The 17589-nt window shown below is 36.0% G+C and overlaps 1 protein-coding gene across 1 annotated transcript in view; it reads right to left on the reverse strand.

Moving 5' to 3' along the window:
* Window positions 1-408: 408 nt before the first annotated feature.
* LOC149806325 (DNA ligase 4-like) overlaps window positions 409-17589 on the reverse strand; it is a 108641-nt gene continuing 91460 nt past the window's right edge. Inside the window, exons 16-18 of the mRNA XM_089951622.1 lie at window positions 16788-16882; window positions 8342-8494; window positions 409-2349 (exon numbers count right to left, since the gene is read on the reverse strand). Coding sequence (XP_089807748.1) covers window positions 2193-2349; window positions 8342-8494; window positions 16788-16882 — 405 coding nt within the window. The 3' untranslated portion in view covers window positions 409-2192. The remainder of the gene's footprint in view (window positions 2350-8341; window positions 8495-16787; window positions 16883-17589) is intronic.

Below are 17589 nucleotides of genomic sequence, written 5' to 3' on the forward strand. Positions count from 1 at the left end.
AAAGTCACATGAAAGTCAATTCTTAACAAATTTCTCAAGAAAAAGAACCTAGCAATGACCTGCATGACAAGTCCATACATGGAATTTTGGTAAACTGGTATTGTATGTATGAATTTATATCCACAAAGTAATATGAATTTATATCCACATACAAAGTAATATGAATCTGTATCCACATACAAAGTAATATGAATTTATATCCATATACAAAGTAATATGAATCTATATCCATATAAAAAGAAATATGAATTTATATCCATATACAAAGTAATATGAATTTGTATCCATATACAAAGTAATATGAATTTGTATCCACATACAAAGTAATATGAATTTATATCCATATACAGAGTAATATGAATTTATATCCACATACAAAGTAATATGAATTTATATCCATATACAAAGTAATATGACTCAGCTGTAATTGAGAAACTGACAACATAAAACTTTTAATTCTGATGGACATCCACACAGGATATTTATTGTGTCAAGCTTCTAGAAAACAAAATCTCTCCGTAACATTTTTCTACTGATTTGATTAAAGGCAAGTTGATGAATTATCAAGAATTTAACTTTTTTCCTAACTCAAACATTTTTCCTAACTCAAACTTTTTTCCTTACCCAATAAACTTTTGAATAGCCTCAATGGACATAAGGTCTTATCCATGTTCTGTAACCTTCTACACTGCAAGATGTCAGCAAATCATGTTCTGATAATAAAGATTCAGAAACAAGTCAAAGAACATGTCTGCAGTGGATTATGCTATGCCAGCAGGATGTGGAGACCCTGGTTCCTAATCTATTTGCACATAATGGCACCAAGACCTACATTTCATGGCTGTAATGGAAGCCAAAACAACTTTCTGAATAAAATGGCGCTGGAGATAGTATCATGTCTCTACATATTTTCTCTTGACTTTGCAAGATGGAATTGTGAAACTATTGTTAAAAGAAAGCAACCATGATTATCTGATTTTATTAGGGAACATACAAATGATTCATAGAACCTGGCTTTATGAAACACTGGTAACAAACACATGTCAGCAGTACTAACACGTCCAATGACTTTCAAACACTTAGCATATGTTCACATAAAACCCTAACACTTCTGAAACTGTTACAATCAGCACTAGAAAAGTGGTAACTATTTCTTGTTATGTACTAACAGAGAAGAGACAAAAACAATTTGCAATACATCAATCAATGCTTTGAATGTCATAACCAATTTTGCAATACATGAATCAGTACTTTGAATATCATAACCAATTTTGCAATACATGAATCAATACTTTGAATATCATAACCAATTTTTGTTTCATTTTGCGTGCACCACACTACTCTAAAGGTAAGCTTGGAATAAAACACTCTCCTTGGAAATGGATTTTGGATATAATGTATGCTAAAATGGTGCATAACATTTTGGATACTGAATACATGTTTTTTACAGTACCTAGTAAGATCAGTCTATATATTGTTTGAACAATCAACATTTCTCTACAACTAATTCTGATCAAAGAACAAGCTAAAGTTATGCCATCTTTTTTGCCTTAAATAACCTCTCATCTAAACGGAAAGGATTTGTCTATAAAAACTACAGCAGTACAAGTAACATTTCAATGGTTAAATAAACCATTACCTTCATACATCAAATGATTCAGATGGTGCTATAGTCCTTTTCTGACAAAAAATTACCAATCTTAAAATTTGGTAGACTAAAACTTGAGGGAATGAAGACAATCCAGTCTCACTACATTGACACAAACTACTGGCAAGAAATATGCCTGTCAGGTAGACTTTTTGATTGTGACTGATCTCCACTAATACATCTATACATAATGTAATGCCAATAAATGCACCGATACTTTTTTAACGTTAGCTGACTATCTTAACATGAATAGTAACTTGACTTAGTTGAATTGTCAGCAAACATGAAAATATTATTACATACTATGATCTAATATTATTTAATCCCTGAATGTCTTCTGACTGTTGGTATAATAGTCCATGTTTACTCTGATCAAATATTATTTAATCCCTGATGTCTGCTGACTGTTGGTGACTGTTTAATCCCTGCATGTCTGCTGACTGTTGGTGACTGTTTAATCCCTGCATGTCTGCTGACTGTTGGTGACTGTTTAATCCCTGCATGTCTGCTGACTGTTAGTCCATGTTTACTCCTAATTATGTAATCAAGGGTCAACACTAATAGCCACAGGTTCATGCATACGTTCTTGTGTAATAGTACCCTCCTCAATGCATTCACGGACCCAGGCTTCTGTTACAATGTGGAATTTTCTTTGCCTCTTTCGCCTCTCCTCTTTAAACTGATTCAGTCTGCTTAAATCTCTGAAAAATGGAAGGGAAATTTAAGTTATTAAAGGTATGTTCATTCAGATTCATGAAATGGCAATACTACCCTGTATTATGAAATGGCAATAATACCCTGTAGTATGAAATGGTTGTTGTTGTTGTTGTTGTGGGGTTTAACGCCATTTTTCAGCACGATAGGCTATACATGGCGGCCAGTATTAATGGTGGAGGAAGAACCCGGAAAACCCAGGAAAGAACCACCGACCCACGAGAAGCTGTGGTATGAAATGGCAATACTACCCTGTATTATGAAATGGTAATACTAACCTGTATTAAGAAATGGCAATAATACCCTGTACAATGGCAATATTACCCTGTATAAATGGCAATACGACCCTGTATGAAATGGTAATACTACCCTGTATGAAACACTAATACTACCCTGTATTATAAAATGTCAATACTACCCAGTATAAATGGCAATACTACCCTGTATTAAATGGCAATACTACCCTGTATTAAACCCTAATAATGGCAATACTACCCTGTACTATGAAATGGCAATACTACCCTGTATTAAACCCTAATAATGGCAATACTACCCTGTATTAAACCCTAATAATGGCAATACTACCCTGTATTATGAAATGGCAATACTACCCTGTATTAAACCCTAATAATGGCAATACTACCCTGTATTATGAAATGGCAATACTACCCTGTATTAAACCCTAATAATGGCAATACTACCCTGTACTAAACCATCCTAATTTGGGGTAAAATTTGAGTAAATTGAATATAAAGTCTTTAAACTTAAGTCTTGCTAACAATAAATCCTAATTTTTTGCTGCAGTCCACTCCACATGCTTTACTTTAACTTTAAGCCCATTACTCACATAGATACGGTATGCTAATTTTTTTTGTTGTTGAGAAGATATTTGGCTTCTTGCAAATGACATTAATTTACAGTCTCTAAGTAAACTAGTGTAGGGATAGAAAAGTCCATTGCCCAGGAACCCCAAGACAATATAAAATTAATACTGGACAACTATATATCCAATGTAAAAGCCTGGTTAGTGAATCCAGAGTATTCTTAAAAATAAGATCATGTCAAAAATAATAACGCAAATTATATATTTTTGAGTGACAAGCATTTTTGCATCATTTCATTTTCCCATCTGGGTAAATACAGCGTAACTTGTCTCCATATAGTTATACATTTGAGTTCTGGTCAGTTGCTATCAGACAGAGGCCACAATAAATCTCCTGTGTTGGATACTCACTATCTGAATAAGTTATCTATATTTTTTGTAACTCCTGGTACATGATTTTATCTAATTTATGTAATTTTTATTCATGAGTGTAAATTGTACAGATTATCTTTAGTTGGTGGCATATGTGCATAAGATCTGTTCTAAGATATTAAAGAACACAGAATTATAAAGGATCTACAAATAGATGCTTATGTATGTCTTGACAGTTACTAATAATATAATTATTAGTAAATATGTTTGCAAGATTCAGCCATTTTCCCATTGGATGGATTGGATAGGTGGTAACTCAGAAGAATTAAATTAATTCTTACAGGATGAGTTAGATCACATGAGTAGTTATTTTGAAATATTAGAATAAGTAGTATGATCTGTCATGTGGGGGTACATTGTGAAATATAGTCACAATAGAATGTGTACATAAGGAGATAACTAAGCAATCAGAATTAATTTATTTTGGAGTCATGCTTACTTCTCATATTCTGTTTGTAACATGAAATGTTTGATGTTGTATGTAGATATTATTTGAGAATAAACACTTCTACTTGGACTGTTCAATGGAAACAGAATTATTCATTTGTTTGGGCTATAATATGTTTGGGCAATTAATGTGAATTATTCAAAGGAGTTCTAGACAACACCATTTTGAAATCACGATTCTTGGTGAACTAGTATATTTCTGGATCTGAATTTTATATGGAACATTTCATTCTTTTGGACACCAAATATAACTCTTCCAGGATTATTCTGGACTCGCTTCATAATATTTAAGTTCCTCTCACATTTTCATCAATAACTTTAATATTTCAACTATTTGTTAAGTTTTACAAAACTTGTTGGTTTGCTTCTTTAAGCTACTTAGTTTATGACCACAGAGTTGTAACAAAGTAATCACAGACCATATTGCCAGCCTCCCTTAAGGAAACAAGATCTGTAAAAAAAAAATATCTTTTGTCATCACAATGACACATATGGAAGCAGAATCTTTCATTTTTGGCTTGATTTGCTTTACATCTAGGCTCCATGACACATTCCAGCATCATGGTAGACATGATTGTTATGTATATTTAATTTATTTGTTTGTTTGTTAGTTTTCAAATTTTTAATTTCATTACATGCTATTGTAATGTAACATTGTATGCTGAACATGGTCTTGTCCAAAATTGAGTTCATTTCTGCTTGACCTGAATAACTTTTTTATATTTTATTTAATGTAAACAACTAATACATAGCTAAATTATTCTCATTGAGTATGGGCTTAATATCAAGATATTTATTTATAGAATAAGTAAATATATTTAATCACAATGGAGGTTGGCTTTGGATGTATAGTGAGAACATTAACATTATCTTTCCTTTACTTATTCCATTTTTCCTCACATTTTGATGTCTTCTGGACTATTGCACTGAACTTGCATTTCATAAACATTAAGTTGAAATTTCTACTGAAATGACACACAAAGAGAAAACAAGACACACATCAGCAATTCAGCATGTTACTACTACTGTAGTCCAGATTTCCTCTGTCCGCATATTACACACACGATTTACACTTCGTACATACAATACTAGAGTCGTGATTGATTTCATTTGCTTTGAACTTTTGCATTTCAAGCATTTAGTTGACATTCTACTGAAACGACAAAAGAAAAGAAAACAAAGCAAACATTAACAATTCAGCATGTTACTAACTTGCTAATACCATCTCTAGTACAAACAAAGTATGTGAAAATAGTACCACACTAACTAATCAACGACATCATGAGGTCAATGATAGTGTCACATAACATGGTCTTAAATAGACTAAGTCCAAACAGGTGAAAAAGTTACTCAAATTGGCATAAATTGTAAAAAATAATGTATAAAACCTGTACAAGAATGATTGTCCAACACAATAAATCCAAAATGAGTTGGATGGTCCAATTCTGACACTAAGATGGCATGGACTGTCACAGGTAAAAAGTACAATAAGATGGCATGGATTGTCAGAGGTAAAAAGTTCAATAAGATGGCATGGATTGTCACAGGTAAAGAGTACAATAAGATGGCATGGATTGTCAGAGGTAAAGAGTACAATAAGATGGCATGGATTGTCAGAGGTAAAAGGTACAATAAGATGGCATGGATTGTCACAGGTAAAAAGTACAATAAGATGGCATGGATTGTCAGAGGTAAAAAGTACAATAAGATGGCATGGATTGTCAGAGGTAAAGAGTACAATAAGATGGCATGGATTGTCACAGGTAAAAAGTACAATAAGATGGCATGGATTGTCAGAGGTAAAGAGTACAATAAGATGGCATGGATTGTCAGAGGTAAAAAGTACAATAAGATGGCATGGATTGTCACAGGTAAAAGGTACAATAAGATGGCATGGATTGTCACAGGTAAAAAGTACAATAAGATGGCATGGATTGTCAGAGGTAAAAAGTACAATAAGATGGCATGGATTGTCAGAGGTAAAAAGTACAATAAGATGGCAAGGATTGTCAGAGGTAAAAAGTGCAATAAGATGGCAAAGATTGTCAGAGGTAAAAAGTACAATAAGATGGCATGGATTGTCAGAGGTAAAAAGTACAATAAGATGGCAAGGATTGTCAGAGGTAAAAAGTACAATAAGATGGCATGGATTGTCAGAGGTAAAAGGTACAATAAGATGGCAGGGATTGTCAGAGGTAAAAAGTACAATAAGATGGCATGGATTGTCAGAGGTAAAAAGTACAATAAGATGGCAAGGATTGTCAGAGGTAAAAAGTACAATAAGATGCAAGGATTGTCAGAGGTAAAAAGTACAATAAGATGGCATGGATTGTCAGAGGTAAAAAGTACAATAAGATGGCAAGGATTGTCAGAGGCAAAAAGTACAAAAAGATGGCATGGATTGTCAGAGGTAAAAAGTACAATAAGATGGCAAGGATTGTCAGAGGTAAAAAGTACAATAAGACGGCATGGATTGTCAGAGGTAAAAAGTACAATAAGATGGCAAGGATTGTCAGAGGTCAAAAGTACAATAAGATGGCATGGATTGTCAGAGGTAAAAGGTACAATAAGATGGCATGGATTGTCACAGGTAAAAAGTACAATAAGATGGCATGGATTGTCAGAGGTAAAAAGTACAATAAGATGGCATGGATTGTCACAGGTAAAAAGTACAATAAGATGGCAAGGATTGTCAGAGGTAAAAAGTGCAATAAGATGGCAAAGATTGTCAGAGGTAAAAAGTACAATAAGATGGCATGGATTGTCAGAGGTAAAAAGTACAATAAGATGGCAAGGATTGTCAGAGGTAAAAAGTACAATAAGATGGCATGGATTGTCAGAGGTAAAAGGTACAATAAGATGGCAAGGATTGTCAGAGGTAAAAAGTACAATAAGATGGCATGGATTGTCAGAGGTAAAAAGTACAATAAGATGGCAAGGATTGTCAGAGGTAAAAAGTACAATAAGATGGCAAGGATTGTCAGAGGTAAAAAGTACAATAAGATGGCATGGATTGTCAGAGGTAAAAAGTACAATAAGATGGCAAGGATTGTCAGAGGCAAAAAGTACAATAAGATGGCATGGATTGTCAGAGGTAAAAAGTATAATAAGATGGCAAGGATTGTCAGAGGTAAAAAGTACAATAAGATGGCAAGGATTGTCAGAGGTAAAAAGTACAATAAGACGGCATGGATTGTCAGAGGTAAAAAGTACAATAAGATGGCAAGGATTGTCAGAGGTAAAAAGTACAATAAGATGGCATGGATTGTCAGAGGTAAAAGGTACAATAAGATGGCATGGATTGTCACAGGTAAAAAGTACAATAAGATGGCATGGATTGTCACAGGTAAAAAGTACAATAAGATGGCATGGATTGTCAGAGGTAAAAAGTACAATAAGATGGCAAGGATTGTCAGAGGTAAAAAGTACAATAAGATGGCATGGATTGTCAGAGGTAAAAAGCACAGTGTTATCAGTACAGCAAAGAAGCTGAAACAAACTAGCAACACAATGCAGTGGCAAAGGGAGGTAATGTGTAAAAGTTATTACTCTTTGTCTATATGTCAGAGATAGGAAAAAGAAGATTTTCACCTGTTAGTAGGGCTGGATTTGCAAGGTGTCAGGCTAATATATTCCTAATGATTGGGGAACATATCTGATGGAGAAACATTGATGAGATAAGCTTCTGACCTCGTATGAGATCATGATGAGATAAACCAAGCATGACATAAATTGAATTATTTCAATAATATATATGGATCTCACTCAATAGTGAATTTGTCCAAGATTTTGCTGATACAGGCCCATACTGCAAGTTTGATCAAAGTCAGGTCCAAAATACTGCCTCAAGCCAATTGGACATAAGATCACTTAATTAATATGTATGGATTTTGCTCATTATCAAACTTATCCAAGATCTTAAGAACATAAGCATATACTCTGACTTTGATCAATACTAACTCAGAAATATTGTCCACACAGTGTAAATAGAAATAGTCAATCAGATAAAAAATGAACTCAATAACTGATGTAGCTCACTGTCAAACTCATCCAAGATTTTGAAGATACAGCCAAAAATTCTAAGCTTGATTGAAATTAGATTAAAAATATGGGTTCCAAAGTGATAACATGCAACTGCTGATGGACAGATGCACAAATTACGACAGATGACACATGATGGACATTTGGCCAACCCATAAGCTACCTTGGCCTTATGGGTAAGTGAGCTAAACGTTTATACATTTCATAAAATTAATGCCAGATCTGCATATGCATACTTCTTATCCATGACTATATGGGAGACATCCTGATCTAGATGTGTTGTGATTCTTGCTCCAAAGAATCTTATTTCCAGTGCCAGAAGATCCAGACTGCTGTCTCTCATGTGAGTAGTGGGGTCTCCAATTACCAGATTATTATCCATGTAAATTCTGTGGTATAAGAAAAACAGGACATTAGGTGAATGTAGTTACTGATTATGACACATCTTGCACACAGAATTTTCACCAGCTTTACCAAGAGAAGAGATAAACTCAACAAAAGCAGTAAATTAAAATGATATTATGATTTAAACTAATTTGTTTACACAGCTTCAATGTAAGGCTAGTATGTGTCATTTTTTAGTTTTAAGACTGAGCTCAATCTCTATGCACAGACAGTACTATGATGACAGAACCAGCCCTGCATTTTCTGTACATAGACAGTACACTGATGACACAAACAGCATTGTATTTTCCATACACAGTCAATACTCTGATGATACAGCCAGCCCTGTATTTTTGCACACAGACAGTACACTGATGACACAACCAGCCCTGTATTTTCTGTACACAGACAGTACACTGATGACACAACCAGCCCTGTATTTTCTGTACAGACAGAACACTGATGAAACATACAGCCCTGTATTTTCTGTACAAAGACAATACACTGACACAACCAGCCCAGTATTATATATGTACAGACAGTATAATGACAACAAAACCAGCCATATATTATCTATGTAGAGACAGTATAATCACAACAAAACCAGCCATGTAATATATATGTACAGACCATACAGTGACAACAAAACCAGCCATGTAATATCTATGTACAGACCATACACTGACAACAAAACCATAAATGTATTATATATGTACAGACTGTACACTGACAACAAAACCAGCCATGTAATATTTATGTACAGACCATACACTGACAACAAAACCATAAATGTATTATCTATGTACAGACTGTGCACTGACAACAAAACCAGCCATGTAATGTCTATGTACAGACCATACATTGACAACAAAACCAGCCATGTAATATCTATGTACAGACCATACACTGACAACAAAACCATAAATGTATTATATATGTACAGACTGTGCACTGACAACAAAACCAGCCATGTAATATCTATGTACAGACTGTGCACTGATAATAAAACCACCCATGTAATATCTATGTACAGACCATACATTGACAACAAAACCAGCCATATATTATCTATGTACAGACCATACACTGACAACAAAACCAGCCATGTAATATATATGTACAGACCATAAACTGACAACAAAACCAGCCATATAATATCTATGTACAGACCATAAACTGACAACAAAACCATAAATGTATTATCTATGTACAGACTGTACATTGACAACAAAACCAGCCATATATTATCTATGTATAGACCATACACTGACAACAAAACCAGCCATATATTATCTATGTACAGACCATACACTGACAACAAAACCAGCCATATATTATCTATGTACAGACCGTGCACTGACATCAAAACCAAAAATGTATGTAATATCTACATGTGAGTGTGTGTGTGTGTGTGTGATTTGGATTTTTAACATAGCTTTTAACAATTTTTTAGTCATATCGCTACAATGTCTGCAGTGTGGCAGTTTATAGTGATGTCTAGCACTGGAGCTTCATGCCACAGACATGTAGCATGATGCCATACCCAGTCTAATTATTCTGATACCAGACCAACCAGTCCTATCTCGAACCTCTTAATGCTAAGTGCCAAGCGAGGCAGCTATCAGTACCAATTTTTTAAGTCTTTGGTATGACTTGGCCGTAGATCAAATCCATGACCTACTGCATCCAAGGTGGATGATCTAACCACTAGGTCACCGGAGCGGTCTAATATCTATGTACAGACAGCATAATGACAACAAAACCAGTCATGTAATATCTATGCACAGTCAGTACACTGACCATACAATTAGACATTTTCTGTGCATAAACTATAGGTGGCAGTTACCCCTTGGACAACTATCCCCATGACGTGGTTATTCCACTGTATAATGAAGCAAATACACTGAATAAATAATTGAAACCAGAAGTAAAGATGGTGCATGGGGTGGCCATATGATACTAATAAGATATCTTCATGTGGGAAAGCTGCTTTAATCAAACAAAAAACATGCTCCTATACAATGTATTACCTATATTACCTGTATTATCTATATTACCTGTATCTCCTGTATTACCTGTAAACAACAGATTTTATGACCTTATCATATACACTCTCTTACAGGATGAACTTTTTGTACTAAATAATTTATTAATGCACAATACGATTCGCCTTATCAGAGATATACAAAAAAATATGTTAAATCTGACCTTACCATAACGACTGTATATTTTAGAACACTGTAAGTTTTGGGACACCCTTAATTATTTTCAAAAATAATTTTTTATGACCTATAAATCTATAAAATCAATGTTGTGACATGATATTATAGCAATTATGTCATGTATTATTTGTCTTGGGATACCTTCAACTTTTTTATCTAGTAATACATCAGTGTAATAAAAATACAATAAAGCTGTTTCAGAAATAATGCTTTGAAAATAATTTTAAAATTCTCAAAACTCAGTTTTGGTTTGCTTTGATGTTAGCAAGCCAAACTGTTTATGTGACTCATGCTAAATATTGTGGAGTACAAGGGAATTAAACAAAAAAGCACTTAGCCGCAAGACAAAATTCCCTCTTGCCCAAGCCAGTTTCAGGTTTAAAAGCTTACAGTAACTGGCTTGAATACTTTCAATCGCAAAAATGAGAATTTTACATTGTGTGGCCTAGTGGTTAGAGTGTCTGCCTTGGATGCAGGAGGTCACTGGTTCAAACCCCAGCCGAGTCATACCAAAGACTTATAAAAATGGTACTAACAGCTCCCTTGCTTGGTACTCAGCATTAAGAGGTTAGTGTTAGGACTGGTCGGCCTAGTATCAGGATAATGTGACTGGGTGGGACATCATGCTACATGTCTGTGGCATAATGCCCCAGTGCTAGACATCACTAAAAACTGCCACACTACCATACAATAACAATAACAAATGCTCCTATACAATATATGATGCATGGGGTGGCCATACAATATATGATGCATGGGGTGGCCATACAGTATATGATGCATGGGGTGGCCACACAATACCAATAACAAATGCTCCTATACAATATATGATGCATGGGGTGGCCATACAATATATGATGCATGGGGTGGCCATACAATATCAATAACAAATGCTCCTATACAATATATGATGCATGGGGTGGCTGTACAATATATGATGTATGGGGTGGCCATAGAATATCAATAACAAATTCTCCTATACAATATATGATGCATGGGGTGGCCATACAATATATGATGCATGGGGTGGCTGTACAATATCAATAACAAATGCTCCTATACACTATATGATGCTTGTGGTGGCCATACAATATATGATGCATAGAGTGGCCATAACATATATGATGCATAGAGTGGCCATACAATATCAATAACAAATACTCCTATACAATATATGATGCATGGGATGGCCATACAATATATGATGCATAGAGTGGCCATACCATATATGATGCATAGAGTGGCCATACAATATCAATAACAAATGCTCCTATACAATATATGATGCATGGGGTGGCCATACAAATATATGATGCATGGGGTGGCCATACAGTATATGATGCACAGGGTGGCCATACAATATATGATGCACAGGGTGGCCATACAATAAATGATGTATGGGGTGGCCGTACAATATATGATGCATGGGGTGGCCATACAATATATGATGCATGGAGTGGCCGTACAATATATGATGCATGGGGTGGCCATACAATATATGATGCATGGGGTGGCCGTACAATATATGATGCATGGGGTGGCCGTACAATATATGATGCGTGGGATGGCTGTACAATATCAATAACAAATGCTCCTATACACTGTATGATGCTTGTGGTGGCCATACAATATATGATGCATAGAGTGGCCATACAATATCAATAACAAATGCTCCTATACAATATATGATGCATGGGATGGCCATACAATATATGATGCATGGAGTGGCCGTACAATATATGATGCATGGGGTGGCTGTACAATATATGATGCATAGAGTGGCCATACAATATCAATAACAAATGCTCCTATACAATATATGATGCATGGGATGGCCATACAATATATGATGCATGCAGTGGCCATATAATATATGATGCATGGGGTGGCCATACAATATAAGATGCATTGGGTGGCTGTACAATATCAATAACAAATGCTCCTATACAATATATGTTGCATGGGGTGGCCATACGATATCAATAACAAATGATCCTACACAATATATGACGCATGGGGTAGCCATACAATATCAATAACAAATGTTCCTATACAATATATGATGCATGGGGTGGCCCTAAAATATCAATAACAAAAATGCTCTCATACAATATATGATGCATGGGGTGGCCATACAATATCAATAACAAATGGTCCTACACAATATAAGATGCATGGGTGGCTGTACAATATCAATAACAAATGCTCCTATACACTATATGATGCTTGTGGTGGCCATACAATATATGATGCATAGAGTGGCCATACAATATCAATAACAAATGCTCCTATACAATATATGATGCATGGGATGGCCATACAATATATGATGCATGCAGTGGCCATATAATATATGATGCATGGGGTGGCCATACAATATATGAGGCATGGGGTGGCCATACAATATAAGATGCATTGGGTGGCTGTACAATATCAATAACAAATGCTCCTATACAGTATATGTTGCATGGGGTGGCCATACGATATCAATAACAAATGATCCTACACAATATATGACGCATGGGGTAGCCATACAATATCAATAACAAATGTTCCTATACAATATATGATGCATGGGGTGGCCCTAAAATATCAATAACAAAAATGCTCTCATACAATATATGATGCATGGGGTGGCCATACAATATCAATAACAAATGGTCCTATACAATATAAGATGCATGGGTGGCTGTACAATATCAATAACAAATGGTTCTATACAATATATGATGCATGGGGTGGACCTACAATATCAATAAAAAAATGCTCCTATACAATATATGATGCATGGGGTGGCCAAACAATATCAATAACAAATGGTCCTATACAATATATGATGCATGGGGTGGGCCTACAATATCAATAAAAAATGCTCCAATACAATATATGATGCTTGGGGTGGCCATACAATATCAATAACAAATGCTCCTATACAATATATGATGCATGGGGTGAACCTACAATATCAATAAAAAATGCTCCTATACAATATATGATGCTTGGGGTGGCCATACAATATCAATAACAAATGGTCCTATACAATATATGATGCATGGGTGGCTGTACAATATCAATAGCAAATGCTCCTATACAATATAAGATGCATGGTGTGGCCATACAATTTATGATGCATGGTGTGGCCATACAATTTATGATGCATGGTGTGGCCATACAATTTATGATGCATGGTGTGGCCATACAATTTATGATGCATGGTGTGGCCATACAATATATGATGCATGGGGTGGCCACACATTATATGATCCATGGGGTGGCCATACAATATATGATGTATGGGGTGGCCGTACAATATATGATGCATGGGGTGGCCGTACAATATATGATGCATGGGGTGGCCATACAATATATGATGCATGGAGTGGCCGTACAATATATGATGCATGGGGTGGCCGTACAATATATGATGCATGGGGTGGCCATACAATATATGATGCATGGGATGGCTATACAATATATGATGCATGGGGTGGCCATATAATATATGATGCTTGGGGTGGCCACAGAATATTTAATGCATGGGGTGGCTGTACAATTAATGATGCATGGGGTGGCCCTACAATATCAATAAAAAATGCTCCTATACAATATATGATGCATAGGGTGGCCATACAATATATGATGCATGGGGTGGCCATACAATATCAATAACAAATGCTCCTATACAACATATGATGCATTGGGTGGCCATACAATTTATGATGCATGGTGTGGCCATACAATATGTTATGCACGGGGTGGCCATACAGTATATGATGCATGGGGTGGCCACACAATATATGATGCATGGGGTGGCCATACAATATATGGTGCATGGGGTGGCCATACAATATATGATGCATGGGGTGGCCATACAATATATGATGCATGGGGTGGCCATATAGTATATGATGCATGGGGTGGCCATACAATATATGATGCATGGGGTGGCCATATAGTATATGATGCATGGGGTGGCCATACAATATATGATGCATGGGGTGGCCATATAATATATGATGCATGGGGTGGCCATATAATATCTGATGCATGGGGTGGCCATACAGTATATGATGCATGGGGTGGCCATACAATATATGATGTATGGGGTGACCATACAATATATGATGTATGGGGTGGCCATACAATATGTGATGCATGGGGTGGCCATACAATATATGATGCCTGGGGTGACTGTACAATATATGATGCATGGGGTGGCCATATAATATATGTTGCATGGGGTGGCTGTACAATATATGATGCAAGGGGTGGCCATACAATATCAATAACAAATGCTCCTATACAATATATGATGCATGGGGTGGCTGTACAATATATGATGCATGGGGTGGCTGTACAATATATGATGCATGGGGTGACCATACAATATCAATAACAAATGCTCCTATACAATATATGATGCATGGATGTGGCTGTACAATATATGATGCATGGATGTGGCTGTACAATATCAATAACAAGAAGATGCCTAATAGTTGCCAATTTTTTTATCAATTTTCCATCAGTAGTTGTCAGAAAAAGTTAAGTTGCATTTGAAATTGAATTTGGTACCCATCTTGTGCATATGAAAATGTTTTTAATAACATCGGACATCCACCTCATACACAGTTCTTACTTCTAGTTTTACTGAGAAAGCTTGCCAGTAGCTTCTTGTGGGTCGGTGGTTCTTTCTAGGGTTTTCCCGGGTTCTTCCTCCATCATTTATACTAGCTGCCATGTATAGCCTATCTTGGGCTGAAAATGGCATTAAATCCAACAACAACAGCAACTCAGTGCATGTGCTTCTTTCAAACAGTGGAATAACCATATCATTGGGTTTGTTGTCCAGGAGGTAACTGACACGGCAGGTAATTGACCAGGTAATGAATGACTTGGTGGTAATTGATTTGGGGTAACTGATGGGGCAGAACTGACCTGGAGATAATTGTCCTAGAACCCAGGCTATATACTCATGACACAACTATCCATGTATTATCTATTTAATTGACACAGGGGGTAATTGACCAGGGGATAAGTGTCCAAGAACCCAGACTTATACTCATGGCACAACCAGCCATTTATTATCTATGTAATTGAGACGGGGGTAACTGACCTCTGGATAATTGTCCTTGAACCCAGACTATATACTTGTGACATAACTGGCCATGTACCTAGAACCCGGACTATACATTCATGACACAACCAGCCATGTATTATCTATGTACAGCCAATATACTGACTATACAACCTGATATTTTCTGTGCAATGACTATATGCTCATTACACAACTAGCCCTGTGAATTCTGTGTGCACTATCAGCATGATGACTTCACAACTAGCCCTGTGAATTCTGTGTGCACTATCAGCATCATGACTACACAACTAGCCCTGTGAATTCTGTGTGCACTATCAGCATCATGACTTCACAACCAGCCCTGTGAATTCTGTGTGCACTATCAGCATCATGACTTCACAACCAGCCCTGTGAATTCTGTGTACACTATCAGCATCATGACTTCACAACCAGCCCTGTGAATTCTGTGTGCACTATCAGCATCATGACTACACAACTAGCCCTGTGAATTCTGTGTGCACTATCAGCATGATGACTTCACAACCAGCCCTGTGAATTCTGTGTGCACTATCAGCATCATGACTTCACAACCAGCCCTGTGAATTCTGTGTGCACTATCAGCATCATGACTACACAACCAGCCATGTATTTTTGTTGCAGAGACAATATGTTTTGGTGACTCATGCATTGATTTGTGTACAGTTTCCAGTGAAACAACCAGCCCTGTATTTTCTGTTTACAGGCAACACACTTGTGACACACCCAACCCTGTATTTTCTGCGTACAGACAGCATACTGGTGACACAGCCAACCCTGTATTTTCTGTGTACAGACAGCACACTTGTGACACAATCAGCACTGTATGTAATGTTTTGTGAACAAACAGTTTACTAGAGACACAACCAAACAATATCTTGATTTCCTTTTCCAAGCTATTTTAAGATTACTCCACCTACCTTTGTGCTAATAGGCTAATAATAAATATTTTATTCAACCACTCACTTGCAAGTTCTGAACAAGCCAAATGGGGAATCATCTGGAAAATAATGCTCCTCTATTTCTGCTATTTCCTTTGCATCCAGCTTGTCTATATTTGACTGAAATAAAAGAACAGTATACACCTTTCCTAGCGTTACAAAATAATAGTTTTATTTTCATCAATATTTGCATACTATTGCTTGCATATGTGTGTAGTCATGATGGAAAAATCCAAACCAAGGGATAAAATCATACGCAGAGACAAGGCTTGCCAAGTCAATGGCACAAATCTTAGTTCTAAAGAGTTTCATTCTCCTGTTCACTTTCCACATTCCTGCTGCCACTGGCTTGAAGTCCACTTTCCGCATTCCCACACCACTAATTTGACATTGAAATAATCAGCAATTTTATATCCAGCCATGCTCGATTTCACTCTCTGGAAATGGACCAAAGTTCTGCACATATGAAAGAAAATGGTATAAATTGCAGAACCCCTCTAGGACACATGTGTTTTGGTCATAAGTAGTTACCAGGATTTCCAAGTATCCTTTAGCAGGATTTCCAAGTATCCTTTAGCAAGATTTCCAAGTATCCTTCTGTATTAACATACATCTGCTGACTTTGGAATGGAAGAGAGTATGGTGATAAAAAAAAAAATTACTTTTGAATTAATTTTTTATTCTTATTTGTTTAATTTATTGTCACCGAAATAAAATTTGTATAATAATTGTGACTTTGATTGAATTTTTGAGACTTCTCATGCATCACTTTCTAAATGCATGTATTTGGATAAATTTTGAATAAATCATGTGAAAATCATGTGATC

This window comes from Sinohyriopsis cumingii, chromosome 1 (genome assembly GCF_028554795.1).
Source record: "Sinohyriopsis cumingii isolate HCF-2022 chromosome 1, ASM2855479v2, whole genome shotgun sequence".
In the NCBI taxonomy this organism is placed as follows: domain Eukaryota; kingdom Metazoa; phylum Mollusca; class Bivalvia; order Unionida; family Unionidae; genus Sinohyriopsis; species Sinohyriopsis cumingii.